This window comes from Vigna umbellata, chromosome 4 (assembly GCF_029865625.1).
Source record: "Vigna umbellata cultivar VRB3 chromosome 4, Vumbellata_1.0, whole genome shotgun sequence".
Taxonomy (NCBI): domain Eukaryota; kingdom Viridiplantae; phylum Streptophyta; class Magnoliopsida; order Fabales; family Fabaceae; genus Vigna; species Vigna umbellata.
This window is the reverse complement of record NC_142168.1, coordinates 30,733,381-30,747,479: the sequence shown is the minus strand read 5'-3', so window position 1 is coordinate 30,747,479 and position 14,099 is coordinate 30,733,381. Positions and strand designations below refer to the sequence as shown.

General features: G+C 30.2%; 1 protein-coding gene, 1 long non-coding RNA gene, 1 other non-coding gene and 1 pseudogene across 3 annotated transcripts; 3 read left to right on the top strand and 1 right to left on the bottom strand.

Moving 5' to 3' along the window:
- Positions 1 to 714: 714 nt before the first annotated feature.
- LOC148199866 (uncharacterized) lies at positions 715 to 2,317 on the top strand. Its single transcript, XR_015785680.1, has 2 exons — positions 715 to 1,939; positions 2,015 to 2,317. It is a non-coding gene; the product is annotated as an uncharacterized LOC148199866 (long non-coding RNA).
- A 735-nt stretch (positions 2,318 to 3,052) lies between these two features.
- TRNAL-CAG (transfer RNA leucine (anticodon CAG)) lies at positions 3,053 to 3,133 on the top strand. The gene has a single exon. It is a non-coding gene; the product is annotated as a tRNA-Leu (tRNA).
- Positions 3,134 to 5,276: 2,143 nt separating this feature from the next.
- LOC148199865 (pentatricopeptide repeat-containing protein At5g66520 pseudogene) lies at positions 5,277 to 7,465 on the top strand (annotated as a pseudogene).
- A 298-nt stretch (positions 7,466 to 7,763) lies between these two features.
- LOC124821272 (uncharacterized) lies at positions 7,764 to 9,412 on the bottom strand. The gene is made up of 2 exons (XM_047293137.2): positions 9,070 to 9,412; positions 7,764 to 8,310 (listed from the first exon to the last, which is right to left on the bottom strand). The coding sequence occupies exons 1-2, from the start codon at positions 9,227 to 9,229 to the stop codon at positions 8,027 to 8,029; spliced, it is 444 nt and encodes a 147-aa protein (XP_047149093.1). The 5' UTR covers positions 9,230 to 9,412; the 3' UTR covers positions 7,764 to 8,026.
- Between the last annotated feature and the right edge of the window lie 4,687 nt (positions 9,413 to 14,099).

Below are 14,099 nucleotides of genomic sequence, written 5' to 3'. Positions count from 1 at the left end.
TACTAATTAATTGTTTCAAATCAGGCTTTTCCATGGTAATTAAATAGAGTTGAAGAATAATCCAAGATGAGTTTCCCACCAGGTATAGGTTGACTTCCATATACAAGTACGTGACATTACAATTGTGCTTGTCACGTGAAGCATATATAATGCGTCTGATGTGGTGGTGCAGTAGTCTATGACCCACTTATAAGGTGGGAAACAGATAGCCCCTAGATTACAAGAATTCCACTAACATTATGACTACCTACAATGCTTCCAATAAAAATTAAACATCTTCCAAAAGCCTCAAAACTTAGTCTTCTTATCTCTATTTATGCAATAAGAGTAATGTCAGTGGCTAGAGTACCACAGATTTTAAGTTTCTTCTTTTGGTTTATTACTTCAAAACCTAAATTTGCCTCTTATTTGTATTTGTCCTGTAATGATGGACTCTCATATTATCTGTATGGTGAGTATAGAAGACCATCTCAAATTGATGAGTCTTTTGCCAGAGAAAGATTTAGGAAAAAGATATAACATCGATAAGATCTCAATCTAATTTATACAAAAGAATGATACTTTTTCTAACCCAAAACTTTAATACATTGAGATCATGAGTCTTCTGTACTTTATATGTTACTTAATTTCTCATTTTTATCCAATACAGAACTTATTTCACATTTTAGTCCCTAACACAAATATTTCCTAATATAAGTTTAAAAAGACGTCTAAGACATGTACTAAGTGTTTAAGTTTAACTGTTTAACTGTTTTCTATTATTTTGTTTTCTAAATTCTACATATTGAGAATTCTATGTATAACATGTTTTTGTGAATAAAAGTTTCTTTCTCTCATTCTTATTCAAGTGTTTTCTTAGGATTAACTAGAACATATCTCCAACTATAGAGTAAACCTCTGAACCAGTTGTTATAAGATTGCATATCAATGCATCAGTACTGAACTTTGTAAACGTTATTCGATAATCCTTTTTCATTTTATTTGTTACTGTAGTTTTCATGAAAAGGAATCAAGGATCCACTGTTGTTTTGTAAAATTAACATAAGGTTTTTAAAGTCTAATAAAGTAAAATGTCCGACTCATACAACTTCAAAAGCTGTAGTCATGATTAAGCAATTTTGAACATTTAGTTTATTTTAACTGGAAAAAAGTTGAGCTATCAAATAATGTACATGTTTCTTGGACTTAAAACCTCGTAGAGTTAGCAGTAACTGTAGTATTGCTTAATTTCTGATACAGTTATCTGAAAAATATCAGTATCAGAATATAAGAAAAGATAGTGTAGTTATAGGTATAGCCTACAACAGATGATGTGGAGGATTTGCTATCAGAAAGGGCCAAGCATATAGGCTTTCAGCCTCTCTAATCCAGTAGTGGGAGCACCATTCTGAATTGTAATTGAGCAAATGATGTTAATTACAATGGTGCTTGCTGATGAAGAATTGGAAACATAACACATGGAGCATAATATTGATTAAGCAACTGCAAACCAACACATTCATGTGCCGTACAGCAGCAGTAGAATTTTAGGATAAAATCTGCTTTGAAAAGTTTGCATTTTGCATTTTCCTAAAGAATCAACAACCATGCTTTATTGGTCTTCGTCCTCCACTGAACAATAAGTGGAATCTCTAATAATGTTATTTTATATAATTTCTAGTCTAAAAAGTGTTGGTAGTAGTACTATATAGAAACAGCCACTCAGCAAAATAATATTTTTCTAGGGTAATGAAAAATTTGAAAACGTCTTCAACAGCACACAAAGATATTTGTATTTTTTATTTATATATAGCTTATATAACAAGCATATATGTCCACTTCTGAAAAAAAAAACAAGGCCTATTCTCTGGTGAAAGTGAAAATTATTCAGCAAAGTGGGAACAAATGGTGAGAGAATTGAGAGAGGTGAAAATTGTGGATGCAAATATTGGTTTCTATGGTAATGGCTATGCAATCTGGTTGATGATTTTGGTTACCTTTTGCATTATTCCAGCCATCATCTTTTCTTGTGCAGATGGTGTTTCCAAGGAGAAAAGTTCTGCAGCAGATCAAGAGCCTTATGGAGCTGCATGTGGTGCAGGATGTGGTGCTGGATGTGGTGCCTAGAGATCTTGTTTTGCTGCTATCAACTTCATGCATAGATATCTGGAAGAGTGAACTTCAGTGGCTATTGTAGTCTTAGTTTCTTATATTTCACATCGCAGCTTGTTGCTAAGGACTATGATTATTAGTATGGTAAGTTTGCTGACTGTTTTACTTGCAAATGTAAGCTGAGAAGTTCTGCAATGGATTTTGAATATGAACTTTGATCTCATGACCTCAAAGTGTATCTTTTTCTCCTATTGTTGTTTCTGTTAGAAATAATGAGTTATACATTGAATACAAACAAGGAAATGGATCAAAATTTAAGAAGATCTAGAAACTAATCATTTTAAATTTTTTAACCTGAAATAGCATGTAATCTTTTATATAAACTGATTCATAAATCATTGACACCAAATCTACAAAAATTTAAGTTTCCAACAATCAAATTTTTTGACTAGATAATCTTATACAGTGTATTAGTACACTGATATCAGACTATAGTGTGAAAGATTTTCTATTTTATGAATTTCTAGATTCAAAGTTTATTATCTTAAAAAATATCTAAAGAATATATTTGACTACTATATCATGTTGATCCTATCTTCAATATGCCTCTTCTAAAATATGCAAAGGTCCAATATGTTTTAAATCAACTTTAGTTCAAGGAAAATAAGGATTTCTGTGTCAATGACAAAATTTAAAAAAAAAACACTATATTGATTGTTAAACCCATGCTAAATTAATAGAATTTATTGTAATGTTAATTCTAAATTAACCTACCAATTTCTCCAAAATCTTCACTAATCAAGACTAACATATTAATAATTACGAATTATTAATACACAAAGAAGTAATTTAGATACTTGTTCTATAAAGGAATGGTTTGGGATTACATTTTTAATGAATATAATTATTCTTTCTCAATCGTATATTTAAATTCTATGGTTTACATAATTCATCAACAGAGGTCAAGATGGCCGAGTTGGTCTAAGGCGCCAGTTTCAGGTACTGGTCCGAAAGGGCATGGGTTCGAATCCCATTCTTGACAAAATTTTTAATTTTTGAAATCACTCAACAAAAGTTAATTTCTCTATCAATAAAAACAAAGTCCATAATATTAACCAAGAGTGATTTATACTTTGAATGCACAGTTCCTTTTCTGATAACGTGAGATTTGTTCTTACACCTGAACTTGAAGAAAATAGGCATGCCTTCTAACATAAGAGGAACAAAAGACACTTTTTTTACTTTTCCTAGGCTTCAGATTGTGCTTTGATTAAACTGCACTGCAACATACTCACTTAACAATTGATAAACTCTGTCTTCTGTCTTCAGAAACACTACTTGGCTTAACCTTACCAGACGTGACATCAGAATCAATGTCAGAAAATGAAGAATAATCTGCACATACCTTATTCTTTGATCCATAACATGACCATTGCCAGGCACACCTCAATGCTTGGTGACAGATTCTGCATGGTTGCTTGATGAAACATGACACACAGGCCAAAGGGCAACAGATACAAAGCAAACAACTGCTACAAATAAATTCAATAAATTTCTCTTTGGTTTTGTGATCTTGTTGCTGAAAAGATCCCAAACTTGAACAATTGCAAGGTTTGGCATGTCTTGTTGTATCAACATGTTCACTCCTCTGCCTCCTCCTCCTCCAGTGGAAGAATGTAACTCTTTCTTTTTTCTCTTCAAGGGCTAGTTTGCACCCCATATCACTGTATGTGGGACCCATATGCCATCAAATTTTTGCTGAATGCTGATGAAACCCTGCAATCCTTGTGAAGGATTGTGAACTGTGAACATTTGCATGAAAATCTTCTCAGGAAAACCTTTGGAACACGCTGCAGTTCTTTCTTAATGAGAATATATAGATATATACATATATAACCCCTTTGTTCCTTGTTTCTTTGGTTTTCTGTTTTTTTGTCATAAAATAATATTGGTAGCCAAAGATGCTTCTTCAAATTCAAGATTCTCTCACGGCTGAGATAATCACAGTTATTGTAAGTTATTAGTTCAAAACAATAGGTATCCAATGTTTTTCATTCCTTTCTGATAATAATCTGCAAACCAGAATTCTTTAGGCAGAAAGCTTTTATAATGCATTAGCAGGAACACTTGTCTGCAACACAATTTATTCGTTTATCTCTACAGCACTTTATTTAAAGTGGAATAATGTAGATCACACAAGAAAGGCAGCAGAAAGAAGAGGCTTGAAATCAAAGCAAGGCATCTTCCCCTATCAGATCTACCTTCACTGTACACAACCACAATTTCAGCATCAGAATTCAAGTTTCTTACTTTCGGTACCATTAAATTGGATTCTGGTTACCCCGATATCTTTTATGTTACACCTTTCGTATAAAAGCTATTTGATAAGTGTAAACAAATTTGTAATAAAAGCTATTTGAAGGGTGTTAATGGATCCTTTAACCATACTTATCTAAGCTCTTTTTTCATCAGCTTTTAACAAAAACCGAACAAGTAAGACGAATGTTCCAAAACCAAAGTGTTGCAAAGAAGATTTTAAACATAAACATACTTTTAAGTGTTCAGAAAAGGCCTAGAGGAAACACCCAAAATATAGTAATCATATAGAACTTTAGAAACAGAATCTAGAGTAATTGATGCATAATCAATCATAAATTTGTTTGAAAATTCATCTTTGACTCTCTTTTAAACCACTAGAATTACTTACTTTATTCTAACTAAAAAACATGTTGTGCTTTAGTCTCCATTAGTTATTAATCATCTCTCCCTAACCGTCAAGGAATCAAACTTTTTAAGCTGTTCATAAGCTTCCTTAGGTTCATACCTCTCTTTCACAAGTCCCCTAAATCATTATGTTTTTCTTCCAACATCTTTTGTTTATCATCTAATTTGAATATTACCCCAAAGATTGTTAAACGCAGTAGTCATGAGTGCATGTATTATAGTTTCTATAATCAAAAACCTGGATTTTGTATTTTCAACATGTTTCCAGAAATGCTTTTAGTTATTTTACATAAGGGCGTGACTTAGAAACTTGAGACTTCAATTTAAGAAAACTAACCAATTAATCTTTTCTGACATGTTAAAGAATCTAACAAGAAAAAATTCAATGAATTTTTTGATTTTTTAGGATAAAAAATTTACATGAAACATTTGATAAAGGATTGTCATTGATATAATTTTTTAAATAATCATAATATAATAAATTGATTATATTTGTGATTGGAGTGAAGTTAGATACACTGTCTAACCTTAAAAGTGAATGATTCCAAAAGGAAAATGTTTATTCAACTGGTTCAATTTCGGTTCATCCATCATTAATGCAGCGAGTTTTACTTTTTTTGGTGGATGATGATGGCTAGCCTTCTTGAGTTCCAAACAGTGGAGTCCCTAAGCCTAACCCTCAAGAACACACTCTCTAGATTGATTGAACAATGCAAGAACCTGAGAGAGCTCAAAAAAATTCATACCCAGATTCTAAAGTCCCCAACTTTACACAATAGTGACCAATATTATCTAGTTACCCGACTCCTATATTTTTGCTCCTTTTCGAATTATGGTTCTTTCAGGTATGCCACCAATGTTTTTCATATGATCCAGAACCCTGATCTTCGTGTCTACAACATCATGATCAGAGCATATACAAGCATGGAGGGAGGTGATGACACTCATTATTGCAAGGCCTTGATGCAGTATAAACAAATATTTTACAAAGAGATTGTGCCCGATTGTCTCACGTTCCCATTCCTTTTAAAGGGTTGCACTAGGTGGCAGGATGGTGCTACTGGCAAAGTTATTCATGCCCAAGTGATAAAGTTTGGATTTTTGAAGGATGTTTTTGTTGGCAATTCTTTGATCAGCTTGTACATGGCTTGTGGGATGTTGAACAATGCCAGCAACGTGTTTGATGAAATGTTGCTTACAGATGTCGTCTCTTGGAACTCAATGGTTATTGGGTGTTTGAGAAATGGAGAACTTGACATGGCAATGGACTTATTTAGGAAGATGAAGGGGAGAAATATCATAACTTGGAATTCCATTATTACAGGATTGGCTCAGGGAGGGAGGGCAAAGGAGTCACTCGAGCTTTTCCATGAAATGCAGCTTTTGGGCGATGATATGGTTAAACCTGATAAGATTACAATAGCTAGTGTCCTTTCAGCTTGTTCTCAAATTGGTGCCATAGATCATGGGAAATGGGTGCATGGTTATCTGAAAAGAAACGGCATAGAGTATGATGTGGTAATTGGAACAGCACTTGTCAATATGTTTGGCAAGTGTGGGGATGTGCAGAAAGCGTTTGAAATGTTCAAAGAGATGCCTGAGAAGGATACTTCAGCATGGACAGTGATGATTTCGGTGTTTGCTATGCATGGATTAGGTTGGAAGGCTTTTGATTGCTTTTTAGAGATGGAAAGAGCTGGAGCAAAGCCAAACCATGTGACATTTGTTGGATTATTGTCAGCTTGTGCTCATTCTGGTTTGGTAGAACAAGGTCGTTGGTGCTTTGAGGCAATGAAACGTGTTTACTCAATTGAACCGCAAGTTTATCACTATGCTTGCATGGTTGATATTCTTAGTCGAGCCAGGCTGTTTCAAGAGTCGGAGATTCTCATAAGAAGCATGCCGATGAAGCCGGATGTTTATGTCTGGGGTGCATTACTTGGAGGTTGTCAGATGCATGGGAATGTAGAATTAGGAGAAAAAGTAGCTCTTCATTTGATAGACTTGGAACCCCATAATCATGCTTTCTATGTTAACTTGTGTGATATATATGCCAAAGCTGGCAGATTTGGTGCTGCCAAAAGAATTAGGAATTTTATGAAAGAAAGAGATATAGAAAAGAAAATCCCGGGTTGTAGCATGATTGAAATCAATGGAGAAGTTCAAGAATTTTCAGCTGGAGGATCATCTGAACTTCCCATGAAAGAACTAGTATTGATCTTAAATAGATTAAGTAGTGAGATGAAGATATGAATACGTTGAATTATGAGCATAAGCATGTGCTTACATGACAAAATCTGCACATTGCCCTGTTAAACAATAGTGCAGCAATCAATTGGGGTGGCATGTGATATAATTTCTGGTCAACCATCACTCCACGATCTAGGCACTTTTATGTTGTTATTTAGGTTACAGTTGCCGCTCTGTAGACTGTGATGGAATTTTCATTCATTTCAACAAAGTGCTTTGGGACAGTTGCAAGGGACATACAAGGAAAACTCTAGTTGCTTTGAGTTTATAATTTTAGATTTGAAACTTCTGAAGACAAATTGATGCGATATAGACACTAAACTCTTCTAAAGAATGTTTGGCATCTTGTCAATAGAATCTTCACCGCATGTTTAATGAACATTTTACTTTCCCTTTTAAATATCTGGTGATGGAATTGAATTATATACAACGCAATGCCATTTGTTGGCTGAAAATGACTAACCATAATCTGAAAACAACATTGCTATTTAACAGGAAGAAAAAATCTCCAACACAAAAGGGTATGGAATACAGGGACACGCGTAAAGAAGCATATATTGTAGGACCATAAACATAGTAGGTTTTGTTTTCCAATCAAATTTGGATTAGAGTTTTACTTGACTAATTTACATTACATTACATGCATTGCATATTACCGAAGTGAAACACTAAATATGGTTAGAGAACAACATTTACAGTAGCTAGTAAGTATTCTCCTGTATTAATGTATGATTTAATTTGATTTCTCAGTTCAGATTGAATACAAAATTCTAAAATTTCTAATCATGACAAAAGATTACCTCAAGGTAAAAACCACTACATTCAAAGAATTAAAAGCAAGCACCAAATAGCTTAACAGCAGCAGCCCAAAGGCATCTCCGGATGTCTGTTATACAACACAAACAAGCAATTTAAGGTTGATTTGAAATCTTGACTGCCGGTCCGCAGTTGCAGACTTGTATCATCTCTTATTCTTTCCTTCATCAATTTCTCTCCTTCCTTTAAAACCAAGATCAATATCTTCTTCATCTTCATTTTCAGGGTCATCTATTTCCTCCTCCCAATCAGAATCAAACTCCTCCTCTTCATCTTCCGACAATGTCCGTTTCCCTAGAATTTCCTTCATCAACTCCTCGTCAGCTTCTATAGGCTTCCCCACTAAAGACCTCTGCAGTATAGCTTCAAACACAGAAGGAATAGCCTCAGCATCACCCTCTTGAAGTTTTGCGACACGCCTCTTCAACTCTTCAACCCAAATACAAAAAATAAAATTCTTTTTAGCAAAGACTCAAAAGATCAAAATCTGAAACCAAAGATTAAAATACAAACTGGCTCTTTCAATCAGTTGGCATTTCCATTAAACCTTATTTCATAACACCAAATGTTACCACCATGCTATCTAACAAATTATTTTAACAACCTTGTGTAAATAAACTTATATCGTCCTCGGAAATTTAGTAAAAAAACTCCCATGAATTTCACATAATAATAAGAAAAATTATATATAAACATTTACATTGCTAAATAATTAAAATATGTCATATTATGATAAAAATGGTTAACTTTTATATAAATTACTTTCCCATAACCCTTTTAGTTCGATAGTAGGAAGATGGAAGAAAATAAGAATTTGAACTAAAAAGAAAGTGAAAGGAGATTTTTTAATTTTATTTCTAGAAGTCAATTCCAATTTTACTTTCTTTTTCTCCTTCTACTTTCTCTCCAATCAAATAGAAGAAAATTTACTGTCATCCGTGCTTTCTTTTTTGTCTCAAACAAAACATAAGCTATTTAATCATATCTAATAGATGATTTTTTTATGAATTCGTATTATAAATTCGCAACACAAATAAATTAACATCTAATAATAAAGAATAAGATTGATTGGCGTGAGTGTTCAAAGAAGCATTACATCAAACACGTCAAAGGCACCCAAGTAATTAAGAAGAAAGAGAGAGCAGAAATTGAGGAAGAGAAGTATGAAAGTGCGAAGATGGGTGTTACCTTCGTTGCTAATGTCTTCAACGAGGGAGTGGGGTTTGTCAGAAGCATTGGAGCGAGAAGAGAAGGAAGTGGGAGCGGTAAGAGGGAATAGGGAAGCGGTGGGAGAAAGACGAAGACGGCGCGCGTGGGAGGACAGGCTTCTGAGAAAGATCGCATTCATGTTTTTGTCAGTGTTCCAAAGAGGTTCCTCCTACGTTGCCAATTCAAGCAAAATCCACAACCTTGATGGTTAATGGTACCAAATCCAAGGAACTTTCTTCTACGTTGAAATTAATAAAATTCAAGAACCATTTAACAATTTATTAATTTTAATGACCGTAGGCGTTTTTTTTCCTACTATTTGAAATATTTGAGAAGTTTATAGCATGTTATCTTTTAATTTGTTGTTTTATTAATTCTATTTTTTTTAACTAAAAGGTGATTGTGTATTAGTGATTCTGGTTTTTTTTTTAACTTTTCATTCACTTGAAAAATTGGGTTTCTCAAGTCCCCTTTATAATATTTTTGAGCCTTGTTTTTCTCTTTTTACACACCCAATATTTACACCATGTTGCTCTCCGCTCTTTTCTGCACTCCCTTTCTTCGGGAAACTAACACTCTTACTCTTTTTCATTGCTAGAATGACTTCCTCTTCCCAAAACACTTCATTTAAAATATATTTAATATTATGTTAAGTCATATTTGTTCGAGCTCTTCGCCCTGCACCTCCTTATTCTGCTTTATTCTCCTTTTATTATAATGTTATTATAGGTTCAAAACCGACCGAACGATAAAAGTGCAGAAAAGTCGGTCGACCGATGATATTTTTCAGGTCAATGAACTAATCGGTAAAAACAGTCGTTATGGTAATCAATAGTAATAACTATCGGGGAGTTAATGAAAATAATTTTCATTTATCGTCAATTAATATTGTCATTCATTGGTGATTAATGAGTCTGACCTAACGGTAAATTTATTATAATTTATAAATATTTGTGAGGACAGGTAACTTGGACTAACTTTGAACTCTAATAACTAATTTGAGCGTCGGAGTATCTTTTGTAGACACCTTTCCCCGCGGCTTGGACAAGAAGAAGAGAGAAGACATCGTAACTGGATGATGGAGCAAACAACTTTAAATGTTTTGGATTAAAGTTCTAAATCCTGCCAAAATAAATACGATTAAAGATAAATTATTTTTCAATTACAACACTTATTCACTTTCTTGGTGAATGATGATTCAATTAAAATAAAATATAAATCCAATTAAAAATCAAGGATGTTTTATGTTACACCTTTTAGTGGTTGAATGAATTTCAATTAAAATAAAACTTAATTATAATAAATAAATAATATATATATATATATATATATATATATATATATATATATATATATAATATACTTTTGCAAATAGTAAAATTTATTATCCATATTACCATTCCACATTTACTATTATAAGTAGTTGATAATCCAAAACATAATCTCAATTTTAATTAAATTGTATAAATTAAATTTATCATTCTTAAAACCCACATAAATACATGATTATAATTTATGTTCATCAAAGAATAAAAACACACAAACATCTAATAAATAACGCACACATTATTATGTAAAAATATACATAAATACATAATTAAATACTTTCATATTATAAATACATATTAATACAAATATTAATGAATGTATTTATTGTATTTGTATTTATATAAACATTAAACAGTATCATTTATTATATTTATTAAATATAATATAATTAATATATTATGCACTAAATTTATTAATTAAGACTTTATAAAAAAAACGGATACGTTCACGTTTCAATAAATATATTCAGTAAATATCTTCATATTATAAATACATACATGATACTAATAAATACATAAACTTAAAAAACATAAATAAATACATTAAATACTTTCTTATTATAAATATTTTTTAGAATGATAAGTTTAATCTTAATATAAAAAGTATTCAATATATTATTTATATAAACATTAAATAATACTCTCTCTGTTTTTTTTTTAATTTAAATTGTTTAACGAGCTTTTTTTCTTTTTATATGTATTTTTTTTGCATTTTAAAATAACATATTTTTCAATTATAATATTAATTTAATTAATATAGAAAAAAATATTGATGATGACAAAGATAAAATGTAATAACATATGAGTATACATTAAAATAAATAAATAGTTGAAAGATATTCAACAAGTAACTCACTTAAAAATTCATATTAAAAATATTTCTTAGAATAAAAACCTTAAAAAATATTATAAAATAAGGCAGATAATATCATATACGTATTAAAAATAATATGTAATAATTATTTTACTTAAATATTCAGGAATTATTAGTTAGATAAGTTTATAACAATTAGCTATTGGAAGTGATGAACATGCCAAGAGTTGACTCGTATAAAATTTATACGTCATTTTCTTTCATTTGTCTCATATAAATGCAGGTAAACTTGAATTTTTCTTTTTGAATAATGTTATATCAAATTTTCCAATTCAAATTTCTAATTAAAAAGTAAAGATTTACAATAAGTAAAATAATGATATATAGTTAATGATTTTTTTAAATAGTTTACTATTTATTTCAAGTAAATAAAGCATATTGTGAAAACAAAAATTAAGCATGTAAAAATCATATATATATATATATATATATATATATATATATATATATATATATATATATATATATATTTATTTTAGAGATGTTTATATGGGATAGGTTTATGTAGAACAGGCTCATCTGAAACCCGTTACAATTATAAGTGGATTGATCTATACCTTCAACCTATATATATATATATATATATATATATATATATATATATATATATATATATATATATATATATATTTGTTTGTGGTTCAGCAAAACATAACAAAAAGTGAGAAATAGGAATTACAACCTCTTTCACAATCTTGTCTATTAGGTTTAAGATTTCTATCTTTTGTTAATTATGCCTGAAAATCTATCTTAATCATTCAATGAAGTATCAAATAATTATGATAGAATTTTGTTTTTCTAAAGTTATTTGGTACTTCCTTGATTTGATTGAGATTGAGATTTCATAGGTAAATAGAAAGTATTCAAAGAGCTTCTTGTGATAAATTTTATTATAATAGGTGAACTTTTTAAATCTTCCTGCTTTGATTGTTCTTTTACACCAGAAATATTTACTAATACATGCTATATATTTTAATGTGACATTTCATTTTATTTCTTCTTCTTCTTTAACATCTCTCCATGAAAATCGTCATCTTTATACTTTTTCTAAAAGTTGTTTTTCACTTTCCAATATGATTACTTTTTATATGAAAATTATATTTTCTTACACAATTTTTTTTAGTTTTGCTCACAGTATTATTTTCAATGTTAGATTGTCGCTCGATTTGATTAGGAGAAATTATTTGGTTGAATTAGATTCTAAGATAAGAAATTAAATAATTAAAAGTGTAGAACTCACATGAAAGATTCATAAACTTATATATAAGAAAGAAAGTTGACATTCGTCATAATTACAGTAATTTTCACTAAAAAATATTTCAATTCATTGTTTCAACATAAAGCAATGTTATATATGTAGTTTTGTTTCTACCGGCTCAATAGCATACTAAAGAGCACAATTCAAGAAGTTTCATTAAGTTTCTTCGTTATGAAATAATCCAAAACCTACGTTCATTAGTGTAATATTTATATATTATAATTAATCTTACCAATTTAGTATTGTAATTATTATTTATGATGACTCATTATATTATCATTAACTATTATGATAATATATATATATATATATATATATATATATATTATATAGAGACTATTTGATATAACCATAAATATTTAAAGATGAAATATAAAATAATTTTCTTTCAAAAAAATTAAAGTCAAGACAAGTTCGTTAGAAAAAAAAAACTGAATGATAATCAAATATTAATGTAGAGTCGTTTTGAAAATTCTTTTATTCCAACAGGCTAAACAAATATTTATTAAAACTTATTAGTCAAACAATGTTTTATGTTTATTGGCACATTATATAACATTTTTAATTATATACAAAAATACTTATAATAGCATCTGCGTAAAGTAGCCAACTGAAATAAAGTGTCACGGTTGAGAGATTTTTTTAAACAAGTTAGATGAACAATTGTGAAATAAAAATATATTAGATTTATAAATTGCATGCAATATTTTATTCTTTTAACCCGTTTAATAATGAGTATTGATATATTGACACCCAAAACTAGTTTATAATTATAATCTTTTAATTAAAAAATATTGCGGTACTTTCATACTATCAACAATTTGGATTGCTTTTAATTTTTTTTTTAAGAAATACTTTATTGATTCTTTGTTTTTAATGGTTTTTTTCTCTCGTCCCTACCCCTCTCCTCCATATATAAAGACACATTGAAGTCTTCTTTATGTATTAAATGATTATTCTAAGACCAATACGATAAAAGATAATTTGATATAATTTATTTGTTAACATTGATATGTTAAGAAGAGATAGTCCAAGTTTTGGTTTGTTGTGTTATCTTGAACCATAGCTTTTATTTTGGTTATTTTTCAGTGTTGAAACATGTTATAGATCTTAAATTGATTAAAGATAAAAACAAATTATAGTGTGTAAATAAATATAAATTTTATCAAAAGTCAATTTAAAAGAATAAGCAACACTTAATTCAATTTTCTAATATTAAGCTAATGCTTATAACTCTCTCCATAAAGTCATAAAAACTTGAATTAAATTACTGTGACATCCCAATTATATAGAAAACATACATATAATAAGGACGTCATCATGCGTAATATAGGAAAGCAGTTGAGAGTAAATAGGATTACAGTCATTCTCAAAATAGTTTCAGAATTTAAACTTAAACTCCAAAGAGATCTAAATATAAGTTGGAAAGAAAAATTGTATCCAAAATTTCAGGATAACTAATAACACCACCGGAGACTAGGCGGCAGCATTGTCCTCAACATCCAAAGCTGTCTCCAATGGAACCTCCTCGCCATCTGCTCCCATCTAA

What these genes read in the sequence shown, in the direction of transcription:
- LOC124821272 (XM_047293137.2), bottom strand. Translation starts at nt 9,229, where the DNA reads ATGAATGCGATCTTTCTCAGAAGCCTGTCCTCCCACGCGCGCCGTCTT. An exon ending in TGAAGACATTAGCAACGAAG is followed by an intron (nt 8,311 to 9,069) that starts GTAACACCCATC and finishes TTTGGGTTGAAG; the next exon opens with AGTTGAAGAGGCGTGTCGCA.